The 23708-nt window shown below is 41.1% G+C and overlaps 2 protein-coding genes across 3 annotated transcripts; both read left to right on the forward strand.

Annotated features, from left to right (window-relative positions):
* The first annotated feature begins 304 nt into the window (after positions 1–304).
* rnf20 (ring finger protein 20, E3 ubiquitin protein ligase) lies at positions 305–12300 on the forward strand. Its single transcript, XM_088294908.1, has 22 exons — positions 305–446; positions 795–981; positions 1089–1157; positions 1590–1688; positions 1793–1940; positions 2265–2450; positions 2969–3084; positions 4309–4455; positions 4542–4616; positions 4701–4820; positions 5964–6143; positions 6214–6349; positions 6442–6563; positions 6684–6843; positions 7339–7651; positions 7762–7879; positions 7981–8130; positions 8834–9046; positions 9139–9264; positions 10061–10201; positions 11421–11525; positions 11709–12300. Exons 2-22 carry the CDS (start codon positions 805–807, stop codon positions 11883–11885), a joined length of 3078 nt encoding a protein of 1025 aa, XP_088151034.1. The 5' UTR covers positions 305–446; positions 795–804; the 3' UTR covers positions 11886–12300.
* Positions 12301–14443: 2143 nt separating this feature from the next.
* On the forward strand, positions 14444–22239 carry LOC148338223 (voltage-gated monoatomic cation channel TMEM109). Of its 2 annotated transcripts, XM_088294917.1 has the most exons (4): positions 14444–15117; positions 16454–16513; positions 20839–20941; positions 21781–22239. In XM_088294917.1, exons 1-4 carry the CDS (start codon positions 14881–14883, stop codon positions 22134–22136), a joined length of 756 nt encoding a protein of 251 aa, XP_088151043.1. In that variant the 5' UTR covers positions 14444–14880; the 3' UTR covers positions 22137–22239. The 2 variants fall into 2 exon arrangements, with proteins under 2 accessions (XP_088151043.1, XP_088151044.1); XM_088294918.1 differs by lacking the exon at positions 16454–16513.
* Positions 22240–23708: the final 1469 nt, after the last annotated feature.

Genomic DNA, 23708 nt, shown 5'->3' on the forward strand with positions numbered 1-23708 from the left:
CGGCACAATATAAGAGGATAGTATGCCATCTTAAAATCGATACAACAGTGTAGTGCAGAGTGTTTGGCCGAGATTCCCAGCCACTATGCAACATGTGAGATTCTCAGGTTTCACTCAGATGGTCTGAAAAGAGGACCAGTGACGGGTAGAACAAATACTGTTCCATTACCGCCACCACGACACATCATAACTATTACAGCACGTTTAGTTTTTGCGAGCCATGAGCTTTTCGTCGTGTAAAAACACTGGACTCCAGACACTGGGACTGTGAAGTTCCCATTCTGAACATTTCAAGGCACGTTAAGTCGCTCCATGGCACTAGATGGCGCACGTGCAATTGAATATTGATGTTGCGCTGCAGCTTCCGTTTCCGGGAGTAAAGACCCGGAGTGTCAACATTTGCTAATTATATTTCACATTTTCTTAATCTCCCACGTCAAAAAGTGGTAAGATTTTTTACGACCGACTCGGGTCGAATTAAACATAATAACATGAAGCGGTAAATTTTGTGTTTGAAAAAGACCGTTAGTCCACAGTCTGCACGTTAGCGATCCTCTTAGCATATGGCTAACATTAGCGCCATAGTAGCCTGATGTGAATGCGGCTTTTATTTACCAGATAGAACTTTGTATTTATGCCTGTCTACTGTGTATCGTTCTGTTCTGTTCGGTTTTACACGACAACGCCAGACAGCCACTTTGGAACACTTGTTTATTGCTTATCAACTGAAGTACTCTACACACACAGCACAAGAAAAATGTTCACCATTACCACTACTTGTTTTGTTGTTCCAGGTGTCTCAGGATGTCGGGGCAGAAGCGTCCTGCAGACCCCAGCGGCCCTTCCTCAACCTCTGGTGTGCACCCAGAGAAGCGGAGAGAGCGAGACGGAGAGGACGGAGGTCCCGGTCTAAGTGCTGCAGCTGCTGGGGGGAGCACAGCGGTGGAGACAGTCATCAAATTGGGAGGGGTTTCTAACTCGGTCAGCTTGTTTATTATTCTCGCTGTCTTCGTTATAACTGATTTAATTTGAAGGACAGTTAATTTGTGTGCGTGTTCATTGGTAATGTTCTATCGCTTGTGTTTCAGGAAGAACAAGATATCAAAGCTCTCCAGGCTAAGAACCGAAAACTGGGAGAATCTCTAGATCAAAGACAGGTGCGTTTTGTGAGCTTTTTTCACGAACCAAAATCTGTGGTTGAGTTTGGTACCTCTCCCTGTCCAATATGCAGTACTCTAGCGAGTTCACCATTTGCCGTGCTGTTCGAATGTGTAGTGACTATGCCTACAGTGTATCCTAAAATGCATCTTGAAAAGTACTGAACAACCGATGGTCACGAGAAAAGTAATTAACCCTTGTTGTATCAAGATTTATTACGGTAAGAAATCCAGCTGACATTGATATGACACGTAATTATGGGATACATTTAAAATAAATGTCCCAGAGCAATGTTCCAAAATATGAATGAATTATATAGATCCGAATATAAATCCCTTTTTAGTGAGTAGGGAATGGGAAGAGGATTTGGACCACAGTCTGTTTTTATTTTTTAAACTGGAGATTTTATTTTTGGACTTGATGGATTGCAGGGGATTGAAGATGAATTGCGAGAACGAATCGAGAGACTAGAGACCCGCCAGGCCACGGATGATGCAAGCCTGCTCATACTCAATAGATACTGGAACCAGGTGAACACTTTGTGATATATACTTGACACGAATAAATAAGAACCACTTGAGCACCTTAAAATATGTCAACAGAATGTCAAGGTGTCCTCCTCCTATACTTTCAGCTTGATGAAAATATTAAGCTGTTCATCAGACTGTATGACCAATCGCCAAGCGAACCAGAGAAGTCTCCAACGGGAGAGGGAAGGAACCTCAAGCCGGAAACCCCTGAACCGGATGGAGACTCCAATCAGGAGAGGGCCAAGGACAGAGGTAATGAGAGAGGAAATGTCGAATGAATGTAGTGAAAGTGCTTTTCGACAAAAATAGTTTGGAAACTGTTTCAAGTTAAAAGTCCTTGTGAAGTTAATCTGCCGGTGTTTCGTCATAAGCGGACATCCATACAAAATAATACAATTTAAACGCATACCATTTCAGCTGATTTATTTTAAAGAAGAATTCTATCACATTTTCAATATTTTATTGAACAATTATTTTTTTCTTGAAGAACAAAAACATACATTTTGAGTTACTTATTTTTTATTACTGTTCCATTAAATTGATATTATAATCATGCACTCCACTGTTGTCACACAGGGCACCAGGGCGAAACGTCCAACTCGTTCCTTGCCACTTTGGCCAGCAGCACCAGTGAGGAGATGGAAGCTGAGCTCCAAGAGAGGGTACAGTCCAGCCAATTGCAGGCCACTCGCGTTGTGGAGGTGTACAAGTGTCTAAAGAGCACAGTAGACCAACTGAAGGCAGATATGGATTCTGGAGTTGGTGAGTTAAATTACAAAACATTAAATAATTACACTGGTCAACAATTTTTTTCTTTCAATCAGAGATGCAAGTTAACTTTTGCAAATGAATATTAATATTTTTTTTGCATTGCGTAACAAATCTGCCCCTTGTTTTTTTTTCTCTGGCACAAACGTTTACTTTTTGTAATAATAATGTAATAATATATTATTCTGATATTCATGAGTTACGGGTTAGATTCAGCAACAAGGTTTTTTTCTGAAACGTCAGATATAAATTACAACTCAGGGTACAATCTATGCTTTTACAAGTACATATCTAAAAATTGATGTGCTAGAAAAAATATATTCAGATTATATTAATAAATGTAAAAAATATGTTTAAGGACATAATGCCAGCTCTGATTAAGATTTTTCTGTTGACCAGTGTTATGAATGAACCTGTGTAGATTAAGGACCACAGCTTTTAATGACTTGCTCTTTGTGCTTTATATGATTAATTCTCACAGTTAATAACTGTTGTTGGATGTTATTTGTCAGCTGCAAGTTTGTGCCATGTCGTTTCCAAATTAAACACGCTGCTGACCAGTGAAAATGAGCGTCTTCAACAACTGTCTGAGAACCTCAAGCAGAAACACAGTCACATGACCAGTGAGGTAGGAATAATATGGTCATATACAAATATATTGTTTATGAGAGAAAACTTCCTTCTTGTGGTCATATTGACTTTGCTTCGAGTCGTCATATAAAGTAGAAGATTTAAGGCTACACCAGTTGCTGTGACAATTTACAAATATCACAACATACTGCTGGACATTCACTCATTAACAATTATTTTCATAACATTCATGTATTGTTATCCTATTTTAGTTTTTGTTGTCTCCCACTTCCTTTGAGCAGTAGTGTTCTATTGTGTAGAGCAGAGGTATTCAATTAAAAGTCACAGAGGTCCATGACTAAAATTTCTTCCAATTAAAAGGTCCGAACCAAAGTCCAACTTCCCTTAATGTCTAGCCTATGTTTACATTTTAATATAGTTTCAATATTTAGTCATTTGCAACAGAGCGCACTTATATACTAAATATTTAGCAATGTCCCCATGAAACACCTTTGCCAGTTGGAACGGAGTCAGGGCAATTGGGATTTGGTAGATTATTTCACACATCTGGGCTTTGTGTTTTCCTTTAAATAATGTTTGTGCAACCGCATTTAAGCACTCCTTCACAACTTCCCCATCACTGAATGTTTTTTTTATGTTTCCCCAAAATCCATGATACTTTTATTGAACATTCGTTTGCATGCCGCTGGGCTATAAACGAAAATGTAAAAATCTGTTATACTGCACTCGAAGTTCGATGTTTTTGCGTGCGCTCACCTCAAACTTCAGCGGATAATTTTGCACAAAAGGGCGGTGCTTTGTTTCGTTGTGGCGCTTCGCAATGTTGGGACGGTTTCGGAGCATATGATGCACGTTGGTTTTGAATCGGCAGCAGCCAGAACGAAACTAAATTTCTCCGTCCATTCATTTAAAACAACACGCATCGACCTAGCTAACTTTTTAACAAGGCATACTGTCAGCAGCACTCACTTCCGGTCTGCTGCGCAATTGGCAGTGGATCGTAAACAAAAGATTTGATTGGCTCAAATCAGTGCCGCCTTTTCCGCATTAACTAGAATTGCAGCGTCAACGTTTGCGAATGCGCCCTGAAAAAAAATCATCATAGATTGGTCATGGGTCCGGTACGAACCATCTGTCGGTCCGAATCCGGACCGCGGTCCGCCATTTGGTGGTGCCTGGTGTAGAGTGACTTTTTGTCCTATGTACTTAACACTTTTGCGGCTCTCATGCATGTCTCCCCCTCTCTTCCTCACCTGTGTAGTCCCGATCTCTTGGCCGCGCAGCAAACAAGGCAGACCAGCGTGTCAGTGAGCTGCAAGTTCTGAGTGAAGAGCTTCAGTGGGATATGGAGAAGATCCGTCGACGAGAAAATCGTCTCAATGCCCACATGAGTGAGATACTTGAGAGGGTACGCCATACTTTTTTAGGGAAATACATACTGCATCCATGTATGTCTGTTTGTCGTTAAGTCAAACCTGCTTTCATGCCCGTTAGGTGAACAGCAAAGGTTATAAAGTGTGTGGGGAGGCGAGTAGTGTCTGTGGGACCATCACTATCAACAAAAGAAAGGTAGGAAATATCATATGTTAACATTTATTTTTGTACAGTATATCTTCACTTTTTTGTGTGTTCTGTGACATTCTTCTCCTGCAGTTTGAGGAAATGAACAGTGAATTGGAAGAAAACCAGGAGCTGGCGGACAATCGTCTCATTGAGCTCCAGAAGCTCCAACAGGACCTGCAAAATGTGCTGCAGGAAAACAACAACATGAAGGTGCGTCTCATGTCTCATGTTCCATTATTTTGCGGACATCTTTAACAGGGCCGCCCAGGGCGGAAGCGAATCAGGCGTTCACCTAGGGCGCCATCAGCTGGAGGTGCTGCTAAATTAATGTTAAAAAAAAAAATGCTCGTTAGTTATTCTTAAGCAGGGTACACCCACATGGATTTTTTTTTCATCTTGAAAGATTTTTTTATCTTTGTCAGACACCACAGAAAGATTAAAAAATGTGTGTAACAGTTTGGGTTGTAATTGTGTGTGGGGAGCTCAGAAAATCTAAATACAGCGACCCTCACACATAAGGATTCTTTACCACCAACGTTGTAGTAGTAAGTATTCAGTCCGCCGAGTGAGAGAAACATGAAGACAAGCAAGCTTTTCGAGGTATGCGCCGATAGTTGTCGAGTGAGCAATGTAGGATAACAATGTCGGCGTGGAAATACTTTGGAAAATACTTCCTGCTGTCTAGAGAACACATATTTAAGAAAAAAAAAAAGAAGAAAGCTTGCCTATCTACAGAGCCGCTAAGGTGACATGGAAGAAAAAGAAGGAAAAAAAAACAAAACAACAACAACTGTTGCATTCCTTTGCAAAGATTTATGTTCTCATGCAATGATTGAGCGAGAACACAGTTTGGTCCTCATTCATCAGTCAGAGAAAGGCCGTCATAGAAATTAAAATATTGTGTACGATGTTTCCGTTATGACTCTCAATGTAATTTTATATTTTTGTGGATTAATAATAATATTTCTGTAATATCATATAATGATAATCCACCAAATAATTTTATATTAACATTAACCTTGGGTATGGACATTGACGCATGCATGGAAATTAATTAGGTTCGTAACATTAAATTTAATGTTGCATGAGTCATAAAATTCTGAAAATTTTCCATTTTTTATTTTATATTGTGTGGCGTTATCTTCGGAATTAAAAACAATGTTGAAAATTCAACTTCTATTGTATGTGTATGTGAATCGACAATGAAGGGGTGTGCCATATAAAATCTCGGCGAGGACGTGACATTGGCTGAGGCCGCCCCTGATCTGTACTAATAGAAAGCTTCACAACATTGCATTTCACTCCAATTTTTAAGTCTTCCGTCATGAATGTGTACTCACTCTTCCCACTCAGGCTGAGCTGCTGAGTCGAGCAGAGGGCATGGTGAAGGACACCTCTGAGTATCGCTGTCTTCAGTCCCAATTTTCTGTGCTGTACAACGAGTCTCTGATCCTCAAGGCTCAGTTAGATGAGACACGCTCCCGTCTCAACACAACTAGGACGGCACGACTTCGACAGCTGGAGCACATGGAGGTAAGCTCATTGTGTCCGTGGTGTGCGTGTGTCCGTACAAAGTGAGAGCTGCCATGCTTATTTCGTACAGAATGACGAGGTGACTTTGCAGAGGAAGGTTCGCACTGAAGTGTTTCAGCTAGAAGATACCCTTGCTCAAGTAAGGAAGGAGTATGAGATGCTGCGTATTGAATTTGAACAGACTCTTGCCGCCAACGAGCAGGCAGGTGAGGATTCAAACCTTACGGAACCCCAGGCTTTGCTCATCAGTGTTTGCAAAGGTTGGCAGAGATGTAAATGTTGAATTTTCCTCATTCAGGCCCAATAAACAGAGAGATGCGCCATCTGATCAGCACCCTGCAAACTCATAACCAGCAGATGAAGGGAGAAGTTGTGAAATACAAGCTGAGATTGAGAGAGACACAAGCTGAACTCAACCAGGTTTGATGCAAAAAATAAAAATAGAATAAAAAAAGGAATTCTTTCTCACGTATTGGTCTTTTGAAGCATAATGGTGCTGGACATGATCCTGAAATAATGTATTTTATGTTGTTATTGTAGATTCGCATTTCAAAGGGAAGCACCATTTTGCAAACTCAGTCAAGCACGGAGATAGACGTGAAAGAGGAGACGACGTCCCCTACGACAGCAGCTGTGTCAGGGGAGGCAGTGGTCAAATTGGAACCTCCTGAAAACGACAATTCTATGCCAAATAGCACTGGTAACTGCGACACAGTTGCGCACAGTAACATCTCAGGTCAAGCACGATCCCTTTGAGACTTTCAACTTTTTGAAGCAATTATTCTATAGAAATGTTAGAAATCCCTTTATTGTCATTGTACTCAAGTGTGCAACGAGATTAGATATGAAGTGAAGGTCAAACTTGCACGATCCAAAACCCTTTCTAAATGGCAAAAAACATTTTGAGCGGCATTTTACCATTAACTGTGCGTGTAAATATATTTTCATAACCAAACAAACATTATAGCGTTGCTCCTCAAGTGCAACAAAGACAGTAGGTACATGGTGGAAAAATGCTCAAAAAGCAAAACACATAATCGCTGAACTGATCTCTTGTGAGGCACTCTGTCTCACATGACATAAATCAGAAAGGTGATTTGTGTGACTTGATTTTCCCAAATGTTTTAATCTCTTTACAAACTGTACGACTCATTTGTGTTCAGAGTGTCAATTGTGTGATTATCTGTTTCTCAAGGCAACTCTGTGAAAACTGAGCCAGGAGCCGAACCTGAGGCAACCGTCAAGGAGGAGGAAAAAGAGGAGAAGAAAGAGAAGGAGGAAAAGAAGGACAAAGAAATCATTAAGAAAGAGGAGAAAGACCGTGAAAGGGAAAAGGAGAGAGAACGGCCAATTCGCAGTAGCACGACCAGCAGTGGGATGAAGGAAGAGAAGGAGAAAGTGGGAATTGGCAACCAACCCGAGGAATCATCCGGGGAACGTCTTTCTGCAGCTGGAGGGCCAAAGAGGAAAGAGATGGAGCAGCTGAAGATTGTCAGAGTAGAGCTCAAGTGAGTCACCTATATGGTTTGGATCCCCCCTTGACAATAACGAGTAGTGTTTTACTAATATATATATATTACAAGATAGTTGTGATATCACTTTTACATTGCCTGTGCAGGAAAGCTCAGGAGTCCCAGAGGGAAATGAAGCTGCTCTTAGACATGTATCGATCCGCGCCAAAGGAGCAAAGGGACAAAGTCCAGCTGATGGCAGCAGAGAAGAAGGCCAAGTCGGAGGTGACCAACTCTGCGCAACACAGTCACAAAGTTATGATGACGTGCAAAAATTCTGACCAATGGTGCAGAGGTGTTACGTGATGCTTTCTTGCCGATTCCAGTCAGAGGAGCTGCGTCAGAGATTGAGGGAGCTGGAGGAGCGCGAAAGGAGGGAAGGCAAAAAAATGGCTGACGAGGAGGCCCTAAGAAAGATTCGCTCTGTCGAGGAGCAGATCGACATCCTCAACAAAAAGCTGTCTACAGCGAAACAGGTGTGTGAGCAGGTCATTGCCGCATGTATGCACACAGCCTACAGTTTGTTTTCCAGGGTTATCGGACTGTGTTTTTTTTCTTTTTTTTCTTTTTTTCTTTTTTTTTTTTGTTTTGCAGGCTACATCGTTGTTATAGTTGTAAGGCCATTATGACTTTGAAAGCTGTATAATTGTGCATCATATTACACAGAATTCGCCCATTTCATTATTATGTACATTGTCAATTGTTGTTTGAGGACAGAGATAGAGAGGCCACATTGAGATTGGTTGGGTGTGCAGAGGAGGGACAGTGGCGAAAATAGTAGACGGATGTTGAAAGGGGACGAATTGCTGTGAGGCCTCCATAGTAGGGTTATATCACAATGGGAAAAACATGTATTGTGTTCAACAAATTGAAGTCAGAAGTCATGGAAAATGTGGCCAGCAAAAATAACCATACAGCTATGGTTCAATTGATGTTCAGAAGGGGGTTTGGTGAAATTAAAATAATGCCTTTTTAAAAGTAAACTTGTAATATTCATACTGATTTACTGACAAAATGAAAAATACAAACCCATTTATCAAGAACCATGAGGTGGACGCGCTTTATTTTAGTTTAGTGGGTCACATAAAATGATGTACTGTGCTACGTCTGACCCCTGCGCCTTGAATTTGACATCTATGCCCTCCACCATTGCCAACACCCTTCCTGCTTCGTGTGCAGGAGGAGGACGCCTTGCTGAGCGAGATGGACGTGACAGGACAGGCCTTCGAGGACATGCAGGAACAGAACATACGGCTGATGCAGCAGCTCCGGGAAAAGGATGATGCCAACTTTAAGCTGATGAGCGAGCGCATCAAGTCCAACCAGATCCACAAGCTACTGAAAGAGGAGAAGGAGGAGCTGTCGGATCAGCTGCTCACTTTAAAAACACAGGTGACTTTCCACTCTTACCAAACGTATGCTGACCCAAAGAATTTTTGTTTTCCCAAGGTTACGTATTTAATCTGTTTTTGTGCAATTGTTAGGTGGATGCCCAGCTGCAGGTGGTCAGGAAGCTTGAAGAGAAAGAGCGCCTTCTACAGGGCACTATCAGCACTGCTGAGAGGGAGTTGACATTAAGGACTCAAGCACTGGATATGAACAAACGCAAGGTAGCGTCTCATTTCAGATGGAGGATGCGAGCCATTTTTGCAGTGGCGTAAAGGGCGTCACACATTAACAACCACGATCGATTCCAATCAAAGTCATATGGTGATTTTTATAAACTAGGTTGACATATTGTATCTCTTTGTGGCTCTTGGCATATTTACTGAAGGAAATTGCAAAGCCAAAGCTGCAATGTTCAGCATAAATGAGTACACAACTGAAAATGATTTTCAAATTTCTCATGATTCCACTGGGCAACACATTTAGACATAATTTTTAGAAATGCAAAGCACACTTTTATGGAATATTTTTTGGTGCAGATTCTGAATCAGTCCTTGTTTTTTTCTCTATCACATCAGGGTTTCATAATGATGATAATAATGTAACAATACTATAATATCTAATATATTACTAGATTTCATAGTGTCTATGAATTGAGGGTTGAATTCAAAATTAGGTGGAATTTATTTTCTGAAACTTCATACCTCTGAATTACAACGCTTGGTAATTTTGTGACATTTTTGTTCAGTGATTTTCCATGACATTTTCCAGTGGGAAATGTCCGTGTGCTCAATGAAGGTTGTACAATTCTGTCATAAAACACATTGACTCTGAAAGAAAACTTCCGGTATTGTAATTCGTCGACGTTTACTCATTTAACTCGAGCGCTGCCTTTATTGTTCACTAAACCTTCTTCCACAGGCCACCCGTTTCAAAATTAAGCCGTAAAACAAACAGAAGGGATTGTAGTGATTGAAATGAGTGCTTGAAAGTTCAGTAAGTGAAATTGTCATCCTCCAGGCTCAAGAGTCAACGTTGTTGTCAGAGGAGGTTCGAATTCAGTTGGAGCAAGTTCACCAGAGGCTCGTCGTGGTCCGAGAGGAGGTCGTAGAAAATAGCATCTCCAGGGAGAAGGAGTCGTTCAACTCCCGGAGAGCACAGGTAGCGCATACATACACGAGTGAGACCTCTGTCCCACATCAATTCGTCGCCCCTTAAGAAGCAATAATCTCAAGCCTCTCTTCCATAATGGCCTTCGAAGCTGGCATTTTTATGTCATGTGCATGGTGCTGATGCAGGATGGGAGGGATTGATGTAAAAAAAGAAAGAAAGAAAAAAATCCTCATTGAGACATATCTGGCAGAAAGACACCAGCTGTGACCAGATTGTAAAGATCTGCTGGCCTCAGCCTGCGTTTAAACCAATTGAGGCCAACGTTGACAGGCATCTAATCATCTTAGTAAAGCAACCCCTGTCATGTGTGCAAGTCCCACACATTCCCAGCAAAAAGCTGCTTCACTTTCACGCAAATAAATTCTGGCTGTACTTTTCCGCCTCTGGTGTGTATACCAAAAGTAATACTGGAGCATACAGGAGGTCCTCTGCTTACGACGTTGAGGACAGGCTTGGTTAGCACTGCATTCACTGTTCTTCATTTGACTGACTTATATTGACGGTAAGGCAGGGCGATAAAGCTTTTTGTATTTGACAAAAATCCCTATTTTAGATTTTAGGGCTAGGGGGTGGCAGTTTCTCTCTCTCCCTTTTTCTTATAGTAAAAACAAATGTTCAAAAATCAATTATTAAATACAAGGTTTTCTTTGGGTTTCATGCCCTTCTGGGATTTGCAAACAAGCTTTCAAAACAAGAGTATTTTTTTTCTCATTGGAGAAATGTCTCATTTGTTAAAATCTGTGTAAACACAAGCCTGAATAAATTTGTATTTTACATGCCTCAACAATTCCACAAAATATGCGCCAGCAAATTCTAGCCAGAATTGTTAGTCGAAGTTGTGGCGAGTCTTCACCACAGAAATGATTTTTTTTCTCCCTGACACATCTCATCTGTACCGCATTTATTTTGAAGGGTAATATTGTATGATTTTGAAATCATATGAAACTGCTATACTTTGTCCCATATCCACGGTTTGAATTATTACTATAGGCAACATTTTTAAGAGGAGGGGTTGTCTATTGCTCGTGTTTTTCTCCTTAGTTCAACCAGCCTTGCTTTAATCTAATCCTTAGACTGTTTGATCCAATCACACCAGCACAATACCTCGTATTTTCCACTGATTTGGCTAAAATCAATTGTGATTCTGTAAAACAAACCAAACAAGCTGCAAATTTAATGCCTGATTTGACATTGTTTGTTGTTTCAGGAGGACATCTCAAAACTGAGGCGAAAAATTGAGAAGGCCAAGAAACCAGCTGAGAAAATTAGCAACGGTGATGAAATCCTGAATGAAGAAATTAGCGAGTATAAGGTGAGTTGGTGTCATGAAAATATCTGCCAAATAAATGATTTGGCAGATATTTTTTGGGAGTCTTTTGCAGTTGAGTCTACTACTCAGATAGTCATATCGCTTGCTGTCCTAGATATTCCTATGCACTCATTAAATCCATTCATCTGAGGACAAAACATCCCCCTCTCTCTCTCTCCGTCCCAGGCTCGGCTCACGTGTCCCTGTTGCAACTCACGGGTGAAGGATGCTGTCCTGACAAAGTGCTTCCACGTCTTCTGCTTCGAGTGCGTCAAGACGCGCTACGACACACGCCAGAGGAAATGCCCCAAGTGCAACGCTGCGTTTGGAGCCAACGACTTTCATCGCATTTACATCGGCTAGGCCTGCGAGTCCACTCCTAATGGGAGGGACGAGGACAGAGCATTGTTGTGCAGATGGTGCCGGGAGCGAGGCTGGCCACAGTGCCTGCTCTCCTCTTTTCTGGTCAGGCTCTCATGGGGAAGAGGCTCCAGAGTACATGTGCAGCCACAAACTGGACTAGAGGCTTTTAAGGTTTACTGACTGCATTTCTACACGTGTATGGCTCATACACACACACACACACACACACACACAAAAAAAGACTAACAACATTCCTATGGTTCCTCACGTTGAAGTTGATGGTTTGTAAGGTTTGTGCGTATGCGTTGTTTGCTGTTTCTTTTTTTTTTTATTTGAAAACTGCTGAAACTGTACTGAACTTTTTTCAAGTGACTCAGTGTTGTCACTGGATATTAAACTGAAAGTTGAGCCTTTCTTTACGTGAAATACTTTCCAAGGAAACTGTTACAAACACTATCGTGGATAAGATTACAAGCACTTACTTGTGTTATTAGACTTAACGTCTTTTCAGATTACCCTTGCAAACACCACCATAAAAAAATGCTTGGCAATAAATTTAGCTGCTTTGGAAATTTCAGTGGAAACTTTTAGCAACTTAAAAAGGGACTATGCTAAAGCGCATCTATTTTCCTTTTAATTAATTTTTTGTTTTTGTTTTAGGAAATCTTCAAACTACCGGGCTCTGTGTAAAAAAGAAAAAGAGTACCTACTTGACCCCTAAACCTAATAACAGGTTAGGTCTACCTCAGCAGCAACAACTAAATTAAAAAAAAATCAATAACAGGCAATGAGTCTCACATCTCTGGAGATATTTTACGTTGGGTTCAAGTCTCTTTTTTTTTTCTTTTCTTTTTTTCCCCCCCACTCCAGGTGATTTTTTTGGGGGGGGCGGGGCGACTGATGTCCTGCTGAAGAATTCAATTACGTTTCATCTTAAAGTCGCAAACTGATGGCAGAACATTCTCCCTTAATATTTTCTGCTAAAGAAAATAATTCATGGTTCCATCTATCATGACAAGTTGTCCAGTTCCTGAAAAAACAACGCAACCCCCAGTCCATCACACTGCCACCACCATAATTTGCCTGTTCGTATGATATTTTTCTGAAATGCTCTTACATTTTCTCCATATGGAATGACAAACACACCTACCAACAAAACGTAACTTTTGACTTAACAGTCCGTGACTTTGTAACCCTTTATAGGCTGATGTCAATTACTTTATCTGTTCTTGGATTGAGGCACGGTGGACAATTGGTTTGCACGATGGCCTCACAATGAGACACAGCAGTGGTCGTGGGTTTGATTCCGGCGCTGGCCTTCCTGTGTGGAGATTGCATGTTCTCCCCGTGCCTGCGTGGGTTTTCTCCGGGTTCTCCGGTTTCCTCCCTCATTCCAAAAACATGCATGCCAGGTTGATTGGACACTCTAAATTGCACCTAGGTATGAGTGTGAGCGTGGATGGTTGTTTGTCTATGTGTGCTCTGCAATTGGCTGGCAACCAGTTCAGGGTGTACCCCGCCTACTGCCCGAAGATAGCTGGAATATGCTCCAGCACCCCCTGTGACCCTAGTGAGGACAAGCGGTACAGATAATGGATGTTCTTGGATTTGATGTGGCAGGGGAATCAGACTTGGGTTTGATGGTGAAAATGAACTCAACTTTCCACAAAACAGAAAAAAATAATTTGATAATAAGCCAAAATATTTTTTTCAGGGCACTCTTTGATATTGTGGTTGAAGGATATGTGGTTGAAGGATGAAAGTTATTGATGCTCTTTGGTCACTTACCACCAGCGTTAATAGAACGCACATTTATTCGAGAGCTGCTATTGGCTACAACTCACACCTCGTCACTTAATTCAGTCACTCTTTGGCCCACTCTCAGTTTGTTCTTTATGTGAAATCTTCCTTTGCTCTTTCACTTTTGATGACATCACAACCGAGCCAGCAAACTCACTCTGAACGGCTCACTATCATAATGAAACAAAAACAATAGTAAGTGAAGAGCAACCTTTTGTTTGATTTATTGCACTTATTTAGAACACAACAAATAATGTGTTTATGAAGAAAAACATGATGTTAAAAAGTAATCGTAAATAAAAACGATTTTCATATTTTCATTGTATTTATTTATTTGTTTATTTATTTATTTATTTTGCTGAGCCTCCTCAAATTTACCGCTGCCAAATTACGTCAGGTTTACGTACTCCTGTAGTGACATCATCACACAGTCCCGGAAAATTAGTTTGCATCTCACTGACTACAAGTCCCACAATGCACTCCTGCGTCAATCCCTGTGCTTCTCTTCAAGGAGACACGTCTTCTTGGTTCTGTGGTTGCATTCGTCAAACGCGACGAGACTTGGGATACTTTGTTTGAGCGGCAACAACGACCATTTTGCTTCATACTTAGCAAACTAATCCGAATTTAATGTGAGTGTGGAGAAGAAAGGCCACCAGTCGTGACTTTGTGTACGGCTCCGAGCTCAAATTAAGACGATTTAGAAGTCTCGTGGTCAGATCAAAACCACAGGATTTTCCCTCCATCGTGTTCTCCGAGCTCAAATTAAGACGATTTAGAAGTCTCGTGGTCAGATCAAAACCACAGGATTTTCCCTCCATCGTGTTCTCCACGACTTTAGGAACATTAGAGCACCGAGGCTTTGTTTTTTTTTTTTTAATTATCATCATTAATATTATTAAAATACAATTTACGGTATTTTAACTGTTTGATACCAAATATACCCAGGCGCTTAGTCGTTAGAAGCAAAATTGACATTTGCAACGTTGCCAAAGTTTATAATTAAATTCTCGGTCCCATTCGACTCTTAACACGTTCAGGCTTAGAAGAGCCTATTTTATTGCTGGAGACTATTTTCAACTTCGTATGCCGCATTCTAGTTTGACTTAAGAGTCACACGTCCTGCTCAGCCGGTTCTGCTCAATTTAATTTTATATCGTTATTTTTATTTTTACTGCTCGCCAATCCCGCAACGATGACTTTTTGTGTGCGAGCCGTGCTGCGATTCCTGCGGCCGTCTTATGTGCTGCTGCTTTTGGCTTTAGCGGTGCTCCATGCTGGAGCCCAGCAAGCCCAACAGAAGGCGTCGGCGGCTGGGAAGGAGAGCCAGCCGACGGTCACCCTCCGCGGCATGCTCCGCGGAACCGGCCAGGAGCTCCACCGATACGTGGAGTCACTTGTGGGAATCGGCGCCATCCGATCAGCTGCAGAGGTAAAATGAGCACGTAAATATGAAGTACTGTATGTGTGTCTTTCTACTCTTAAGTTTTTAAATAACTCTTTGTATTTTCCTAACGCTGTTCATGTGCCACAGAGCCGGCCCTTTCAAAAAAAAAAAACGTAACTATGTAAACTGAGTAGGCCTCACAACTATGCATTGGTTTTATACCTGAAGTATATATACCACTATTGTAAGACAAAGTCACGTTATGCACAGTTTGAACATTAACAATGCGCTTAACTATTGATAAATAACAACATTTGTACATAAGGACAGTAAAAACTTGACTTATGAGTGCGGCTGTTTGGTTTTTGCTTTGACTTGCGAGCAAAAAAACTAAATAAATAGAAGCTCTGGATCAGCACGGTGGACGACTGGTTAGCACAATGGCCTCACAGTGAGAGAAAGCAGCGGCCGTGCGTTCGATCCCCGCTCCGGCCATCCTGTGTGGAGTTTGCATGTTCTCCCCGTGCCTGCGTGGGTTTCCTCCAGGTACTCTGGTGTCCTCCCACACTCCAAAAACATGCATGGCAGGTTGATTGGACACTCTAAATTGCCCCGAGGTATGAGTGTATGCGCAGTTGTTCGTCTCTGTGTGCCCTGCAATTGGCTGGCAACCAGTTCAGGGTGTCCCCCGCACACTTCCCGAAGATAGCTGGGATAGGCTCCAGCCATTTGTTTCTGTGTACCTGTATTATGCTGCCCCCTAATGGCCAAGGTGCACACCTTAAAGGAGTAGCACAGTGTCCATTTAAATGAAGCCAAAATTTGTCAAAAACAGTTTATTGTTTACGTTATATTCAGTTATGTTTGTCATTTATTTTCTTTGTTTGTGTCTATGTAATATAAAGCACCCAAGGCACACACACTAAAAGGAATACCACGTCGGGTTGGAATAATGGCACTAACATTCATATCATGTAGAAACATGATTTGAGAAAATACTGTTTTGACTTACAAGTGTGGAGGGAGTGCACGTAAAACCAGGGTCAATAAGAATTACTCATCTTGGCCTGAGATTGAAAATCATTCACGTCTACTTCATTTCTTGCTTAAGGGTGCACCTAAATTGCAAATTGTCATTGCTATTAAATGAGACAAAAAGTCAAAAGAAGAAAAAAACTGCCTATGCTTTGGGCCGGCTCTGATGTACCGCTTGTTTGATCAAAGCTTAACTGAACACTAACTGAACCTATTTCACCCTGTCATGTCTCCATGCAACCACGTGTTCTCTCACGCTCTCGTTTGCTTGTTAATCTCACCACCTCATCTCTTCTTCATCGTCTCCTCCTCCTCTTCTTCACCCACTCACTCCCATCCCTCCCAGAGTGCACTCTTGTTTCTCGAGTCACTGCTTGGTCGGGAGAACGTCAATTCAGTGGCCATGGTAAGAAAAAAAAACCCGGGATGTTTACTCCTGACTTTTATTTATTTATTTTTTGGGTGGGTTCTAGGATGACATGCTTTGTTCAGCCCAAAAGGTTTAAGAATGAATATTAACTTTTTCTTTTCGCGTTTTTGTAGTTCCTTTTCGAGGGACCCAAGGGACTTAGTTATGTTTTACGCTTTTGTGCTCAAGGGTCACATTATTTTTTTTAAAAAACTGTCAATTGTATTTTGTATTTTACTACAAAAGTAAATTATTTTACTGGAAATGTGAGTGTGAATGCAAGTACAAAATACATTTCACATTAAATACAAATTTTATATTTTGGTACAATTGTTTATTTTATTCACCCTAAATAACTTCACCAATTAATGTATTTGATTGCATCAAATGATATTGCTTAATTACAATAAATTAAACATAAACCTGAAATGAGATGGATAAAACATTATTCATTTAAAAATTAATAACACGTTTTAATGAACCAATTTTGGCTGGGGTGGCAGGGTTGTCCGCAGAATTGGTGCAAAAAATATTTTGGGACTCTTGATGTTTCGTAAATGCTTAGTGAATGGGGCCACTACTACTTTGTCCATTCCTACATTAGGGACACTAGTTAAGATGTTATGAACCACAACATGAGGTATATTTGCACAATCACAAACATTATAAGTGTGTTGTGTTTTTTTTATGGTGGTGTCGAGCACTACTCTGAGTGATTTTAATGCAAAAAAAAAAAGTTGAAATACAAAACTTGAGTATCATGTCCATGAGTAGATCAAAGCATTATCATTTTTTTTGTTGCATTTCCTCTTCTTAGCAGATGTCCTGTTGCTGTTCTGTACTGTACCTTCTCCAATTGCTGCATCGTAGCCACTAAAATGTCGTTTACGTGCATTGCATGTCTGCTGCGGCTCCTCTCATCTGATAATGCAGTGGGACAGAAATAGTTGGATCGGAAACTGGAATAGAACTGTAATCTAGCAGGAGATTATGTGTCCAGTTTAGGATTTTGTGTCAAGTCATTGAGGAAAATAATGTTTTGAAATCATTAATTTGTTGCCTTTAATAGGTGGAGTATTTGGAATTCCAAATCCTGATTTTTATTCTGGTTTGTGCTTGAGCTATGTTTGCTGTATTCTGTTTGAAACGATTCCTCCTTACCTCAAACTACACTTCAAGAATTTGTTCATCTACTAGTTTCTTTATCTGTGGTGCAGACTGAGATGACTCATTCTCAGACTGCTGATGTTAGTCACACTGTTTCCTCTCACGTGACTTTAATCCTTTTACACGCTTTGATGTCATCATTTGTTACGAAAAAAAATCACAGCACCACAACTGTGATAGGATACGGTGGCTACGGTGCAGTAATTTCCAGTAACTTTTCATGGCAAGTTGTGGGAATATTTATGACCGTATTCTATATAAATTCTGAGCCCGATCACGTTCACATTTTGTATTTGTAATCACTCGTCAATTTTTGATGAAGCTGTGACATTTTGCCCGAGTTGGGCAAGGAAAGTATCATATGAAATATGAGTGCGCGGTTGTTTTGGCCAATGTGTTTTGAAAGTAAAATTTTGATACACGAGCCCACTTGATGGTGGAGGTGAACTCGACAAACTTCTCAACAAACAGCAGTTTGGTAGATGGGAACAATTCTTCAGAGGTTTTTATTGCCACTCCCACTTGGAGTTTCCTGTCCAAGTAAACATAAAACGAAGAAAATTGGCGCCAGACGGAATTTGTTAATGTTTGTTTACCCAATGTAGTAATGTGTTTAAAAAATAAAAAAAAATTAAAAACAGTGCAGAAGCTGGTATTGGTTGGCCCATAAATCACTCAGGCCCGATTACAAGCATTTTCTTTCTTGCATGGCTGGTATAGATTAGTGTCCTTTCTATTAATTTCAGTGGGTCAAGATGATTTGAGATACGATTTGACATATCGATAATTGTTTGTGTGGTCAAGAAGCGAATTTAACTCGCATCTCAGCAGGGTTCGCGGTTAACCGCTTCCCGATTGCCCGGGGCAAGTGAAATTTGGCCACGGGCAAGGTAAAATTATGGGCAACTTGCCCGACCGGGCAAGCATTTTTTAAAGCGGCCAAATATCTTTAATTTCGACGAAAACTGTGGTGTGATCTGTTTGTGTGCACTGTATGGTGATGGTTTAACCCAGACACCCCTTATGTTGTGGTATGGTCCATTGGCCTTATCGGGGGCAATGGGCGGGCGCTACGGGGATCAGTTAGTTCAGTGAATGTCGAGTTAAAGTGGACGTCAATAAATCCCGCAGTATTGGAACTCGCTGTAGTAGCATCCTCGTTTGAAGTTTGAAAAACACAACAAAAACCTACGATATTTCGGCAGAAAATTGACAGCCGGAAGTTTTCTTACCTTCTGCGCATGTTTACAAGTGGCGACGAGTTCGTTCAAATCCGAACATTTCGGATTCCTCTGACATGACTAAAATAGCTCGAATATTTTTAAGTAGACAATTCAGTTGTGAGTAAGGAAGGGAGTAATATTTGATTATTGGCTGTTAATTCATTAGCTCCATGATGTGACCTGACATAGTGTCAGTGACTGTGTTCTGTTTATGCTATGAAACTTATGGAGGCAGCTCCACAGGCACTGGTCTTAAAGGAATACACAAATTTCCCACACTCATAATTTACTCATGTGATTCCTCGATTAATACGCTCTCCTGGACTTAAAATTGATCATCTGGATTGCTGTAATATCATTTTCCCAATTTAACATGCAGATTTGTTAATTATTAACACTACAATTAACATTTTCAATAACTGCACAGGATGATACATTTGCTGTTGTGAGTAGGGTTTCATGGTTGATGATGAAAACAAGATTAAATTATGCTTATCAGATTATGTTTATTTACATTTGTGGCGCACATTTTACAACCATAAACATTGTATTCTTTGAGAAAAAAAATTGTCACTTGCCCAAGTCGGGCAAGTAATTTGGCCACTCGGGCAAGGCAAATTTTAGTGGCACTTGCCCTATGGGCAAGCAGTTTTTAAAGTTAACCGTGAACCCTGATCTGGAAGCACCACTGTGACTACGAACTTTGTTCTCATGGAAAGTTTACAAGTGCACTTTGAGAATTTCTGGACGATCTCGTCATCATTTGAGATTGATTTTTAAAAATCATTCTTCTCAGACGCAAACAACATCAGTAGATTGAAGTGACACAAGCATAGCGCCTGCTGCCATAAGGTGCCAGATGCCTGAGTCGTGCTCTGATATGCTCACTAGTCGTCACTTATTGAGCCAATGTGTTGTGCAGCAGGTGCAGATCAGCAACTTGCAGGGCTCCCCTCGACCTTGACGGATGCCAGCTGCGTTTGTGAGTGCGACATTGTGCCAGTGTTTGGAGGGTACGCGAATAGAGTGAGGCAGCTGTTGTCACTCGCATTATTCTTGGCTCGATGCAGCAGCACAACGTTTCTGCCAGAATATAATGCAGTTCCGTGGCTCTATCTGGCCACAATATTAGGTACATTGGCTCAATCGAATGAGATTTAATACAAGAGTTGTGTCAGATGATTCCCCTTCTCACCTCGTTTTCAATACTGACTGACCGATTAGACTAAATGTTTGCGTTTGGGTGGAAAGTTCCTGTTTGATCAAGACGACAGTCCGACCAGGCCGTCTTTCTAAAATAATGGTCATCAGATAGAGCACAGTCCATGTTTAGTAAAGATAGTGGGCAGTGACTTACACATGTATAAAAGAGGACTATGAAAAGCTGTATGGGCATTTTTTTCAAAGACTTGTCCACACCAGTAAGTAGGGCTGGATGATTTTAGAGAAAATAATATTCATGATTCCAGTATTTTGGTTGATATTCAAGTCTCGTTTAATAAATTCTTTATTGATTTCAAAACTTTTTTCAGTCTTTTTTCAACTACCAAAACTCAACTTCTCAAAATGACCTCCATGCCTCTTGCGCCTTGTGTTACCATCATTTATGCAAAATTCAAATTTCATTTTCATTGCGCGGCATCCACACCTTTACATTTGTTGTTTTGAAGGTATCCGTCAAACTGAACTATATTTGTTGATGCATATTTTTCCCACTGCTCTTGTATATAATCTTGTTTTTTGAAAATGTTAAACGATTACCCGATGTCGCTTCCTGTGCATTGAGGCTTAATTGAAGCTCTGAACGTGTCAGGGCTCTTTGAAGATGGATGTTTATATTCTGATTCTTATTTGGGTGGTGATCAGAATATGTTGTGTTGGTTTGAGTGTCACGCTCTCGATCTAAAACCAGTCCTCTCTGACCCAAAACAGTTTCTGGGAATGGTGGTCCGCTTCCTGGCTGAAGGAGCTGCGAGCGGCCTGAATGTTATCGCCGTTTACGTCACAGAGATCCTCAGGGTCACCGGATTTGATGGTAGGTGGCAAGGCCACGTTCTTTGGCGGTTAAAGGTGAAAATATGAGAATATTTTGAATTTGCACTGTTTATTTGAAAGTGCATAATTTCATTAGCTTATAACATGATATATACTCTTTAGGAATAAAAACAATCTAGGGTTGAAGCCATTAAATATTTAGGTATTTAGGTATTTGGATAGCCTACTGAAAATTCTAGTATTCAAATAGTGAAATCTGCCAACAATAACTTCAAAATAAAAGCCACTGATGTCTGTGTATTACTGAATTTGTAAAGATTTTATTTTCTAGTTGTCCTTATCACGTTGGCGGTATGTTACCGTCATGCGTGAAATTGATGCTGTGGCTGCCATGAGCTGTCACACCATATAAATAGACACCTGAGGCAAAAAAAAAAAAAAAATCCTTGCACATTTCTTTGAATCAAGGTACTCTACTTAATTGAGAACTCGTTTCACCCCTTAAAAAAAAAATCTTGTTTTGTCATTTATGAACACTTGAGCCTACTACACTACTGTTTTTAATTTATGTTGGTACTTCCTACGTGGAGAGCCAAGTGATTTTTTTTCAGGTCATACTTGGTTTACAGTTCAATACTGTTGAGGAAGCAGCCTACAGATTGTTTAGTTGTACCTGACTTTTATGCACAATACATTTGCAATTTATTTCATTTAGTATTTTCTTTCTTATTTTTATTTAAAAAAATGGTTTGGTTTTAAATATTAATTTAACTATCACGTATATTTTAATTGAATCATTATGGGTTTTTTTCCCCCCCTTATATTTAAGTGTTAATGTTCATGCTGTTCATAATGATGGTGACAATTTTCTCTTCACAGCTGCCCACACGCTACCCCGCTTCACGCCAGAGGGTGTGACCACAGTGGCCCAGTGGGGCGTCTTGGCCATCATTGGTTACTGGGTCCTGACCATCTTTCTGCGCTTGGCGATTGATGCGCTACGCCACGTCTTCTGGTTGGTGAAAATGACTGTGGTGCTGTGGCTCTTCGCCATGATCGTCAGCGACAGCACCGCGAGCGCCGACACCACGGCCGTGCGCCTGGGCGGCCTGGTGCTGGGATACATCCTACTGACCTTGCTCACCACTGGCTCGAACAAGACCGGTGCACTCGAGCATCGCCTGAGGAGCCTAGAGGGCCGAGTGAAGGCGTTTGAAAAGAGGAAAGGCAATTAGGGAGGAAACATTGGACAAAGGTGACAGTGAAGAGCCACTATCGGTTTTTGTTTGTGTGTGATAAAACCCATGATGAGCAATAAAGTGGATTTTTAATTGGGAATTACAATCTGAATTTTTGTTTAAGTGATTTATGTGTGCTGTGTTTAGAGCTGAATGATTTAAAACTAAACCAAAAAAGAGTTCTAACTATAATTATGATTTGTTTTCCCCCCTCAATATCAAAAGTCATTTAATAAGATGTTTTTTATGTTTTCTTCCCATGTACTTTTTAAAGAAACCAGTCATAAAATATGTAGTACAAATAAACAACCATTTTTATTAGACAAATTATTTGTTCTTACAGGTTCTGCATATACAAAAATAAGGAAACATTTAATTAAGATGAAAGATGTGTATATATATATGCAGCCCTTTCAATTTGAAAATCACATTTTGGTGCATTGCGAAGCCTTATTTGAATTACATTATTTTTGGGTAATTAAATGACACCAGATCAAAGAAGCCTCACAATTGAGGGCCTCAGAAGTGCCTCAAAATATTTTTACAGAATGCAGAAATTCACCCAATTGCTGACATAAGGGTGTTATCCATTCCCCTTCTCTCTTGTGCAACACAAATGTTTGAATAGTAATTTAAGTTGTTGGAGGTCCTGGATAGAGTGGGGGGGGGGGGGCGGCAGGGGGTTAACAACCCTCTGCACCTGCTTGGTTTCTTGTTGCTGTCAGCTGGAGGTTTATGTGATCCTCTGAGCTCACCATAGCCATCTCCAGTCACACTTCCCCTCCAGTTTCATCTCAAATCTCTTCTCCGCTTGTCAAGGACGGACGCGAGAGTGCACAATCCAGAGGTCTCATACTTAATGTTAAAAACTCAGAAAAACCTCATTTACATTCACAACCGAAATTCTAACAAGTTTAATGTATTCATTTATTCTTAACGTCATTCCTAATCAATAGTGCCAGCCAACGTAATTATTTACAATGATGACCATTTCTCCCGCCTGGAACAACAGCAGAGCTATGCAAGGATGCTCTTTGTGGACTACAGCTCGGCATTCAACACAATCATGCCGGACATCCTCGTCGCCAAACTGGACATTCTCGGCCTCCCCGCCCTCACACGCATCTGGATTAAGGACTTTCTGACCAACAGACCCCAGACTGTGTTGCTCGGCCCCTACACGTCCTCCACCCGCACGCTGAGCACCGGTTCCCCTCAAGGATGCGTGCTGAGCCCTCTCCTATACGCCCTCTACACCTTCGACTGCAGCCCGGCCCACGGCAACAACACCATCGTCAAGTTTGCTGACGACACAACAGTGGTCGGTCTGATCTCGGAAGGTGACGAGACAGCCTACAGAGAGGAGGTCCAGAGACTGACGGCTTGGTGCGAGGACAACAGACTGCAACTCAACATTGCAAAATCAAAGGAGATCGTTCGTCATCGACTTCAGGAGGAACAAGACGGTGCCGCCCCCCGTCTGCATCGAAGGCGTGTGTGTGGAGAGGGTCCACACGTTCAAGTTCCTGGGAGTACAGATCTCCGATGACCTTTCTTGGACACACAACA

Source organism: Idiotropiscis lumnitzeri, chromosome 4 (genome assembly GCF_059441095.1).
Source record: "Idiotropiscis lumnitzeri isolate Australia: NSW breed Sydney's pygmy pipehorse chromosome 4, RoL_Ilum_1.0, whole genome shotgun sequence".
In the NCBI taxonomy this organism is placed as follows: Eukaryota; Metazoa; Chordata; class Actinopteri; order Syngnathiformes; family Syngnathidae; genus Idiotropiscis; species Idiotropiscis lumnitzeri.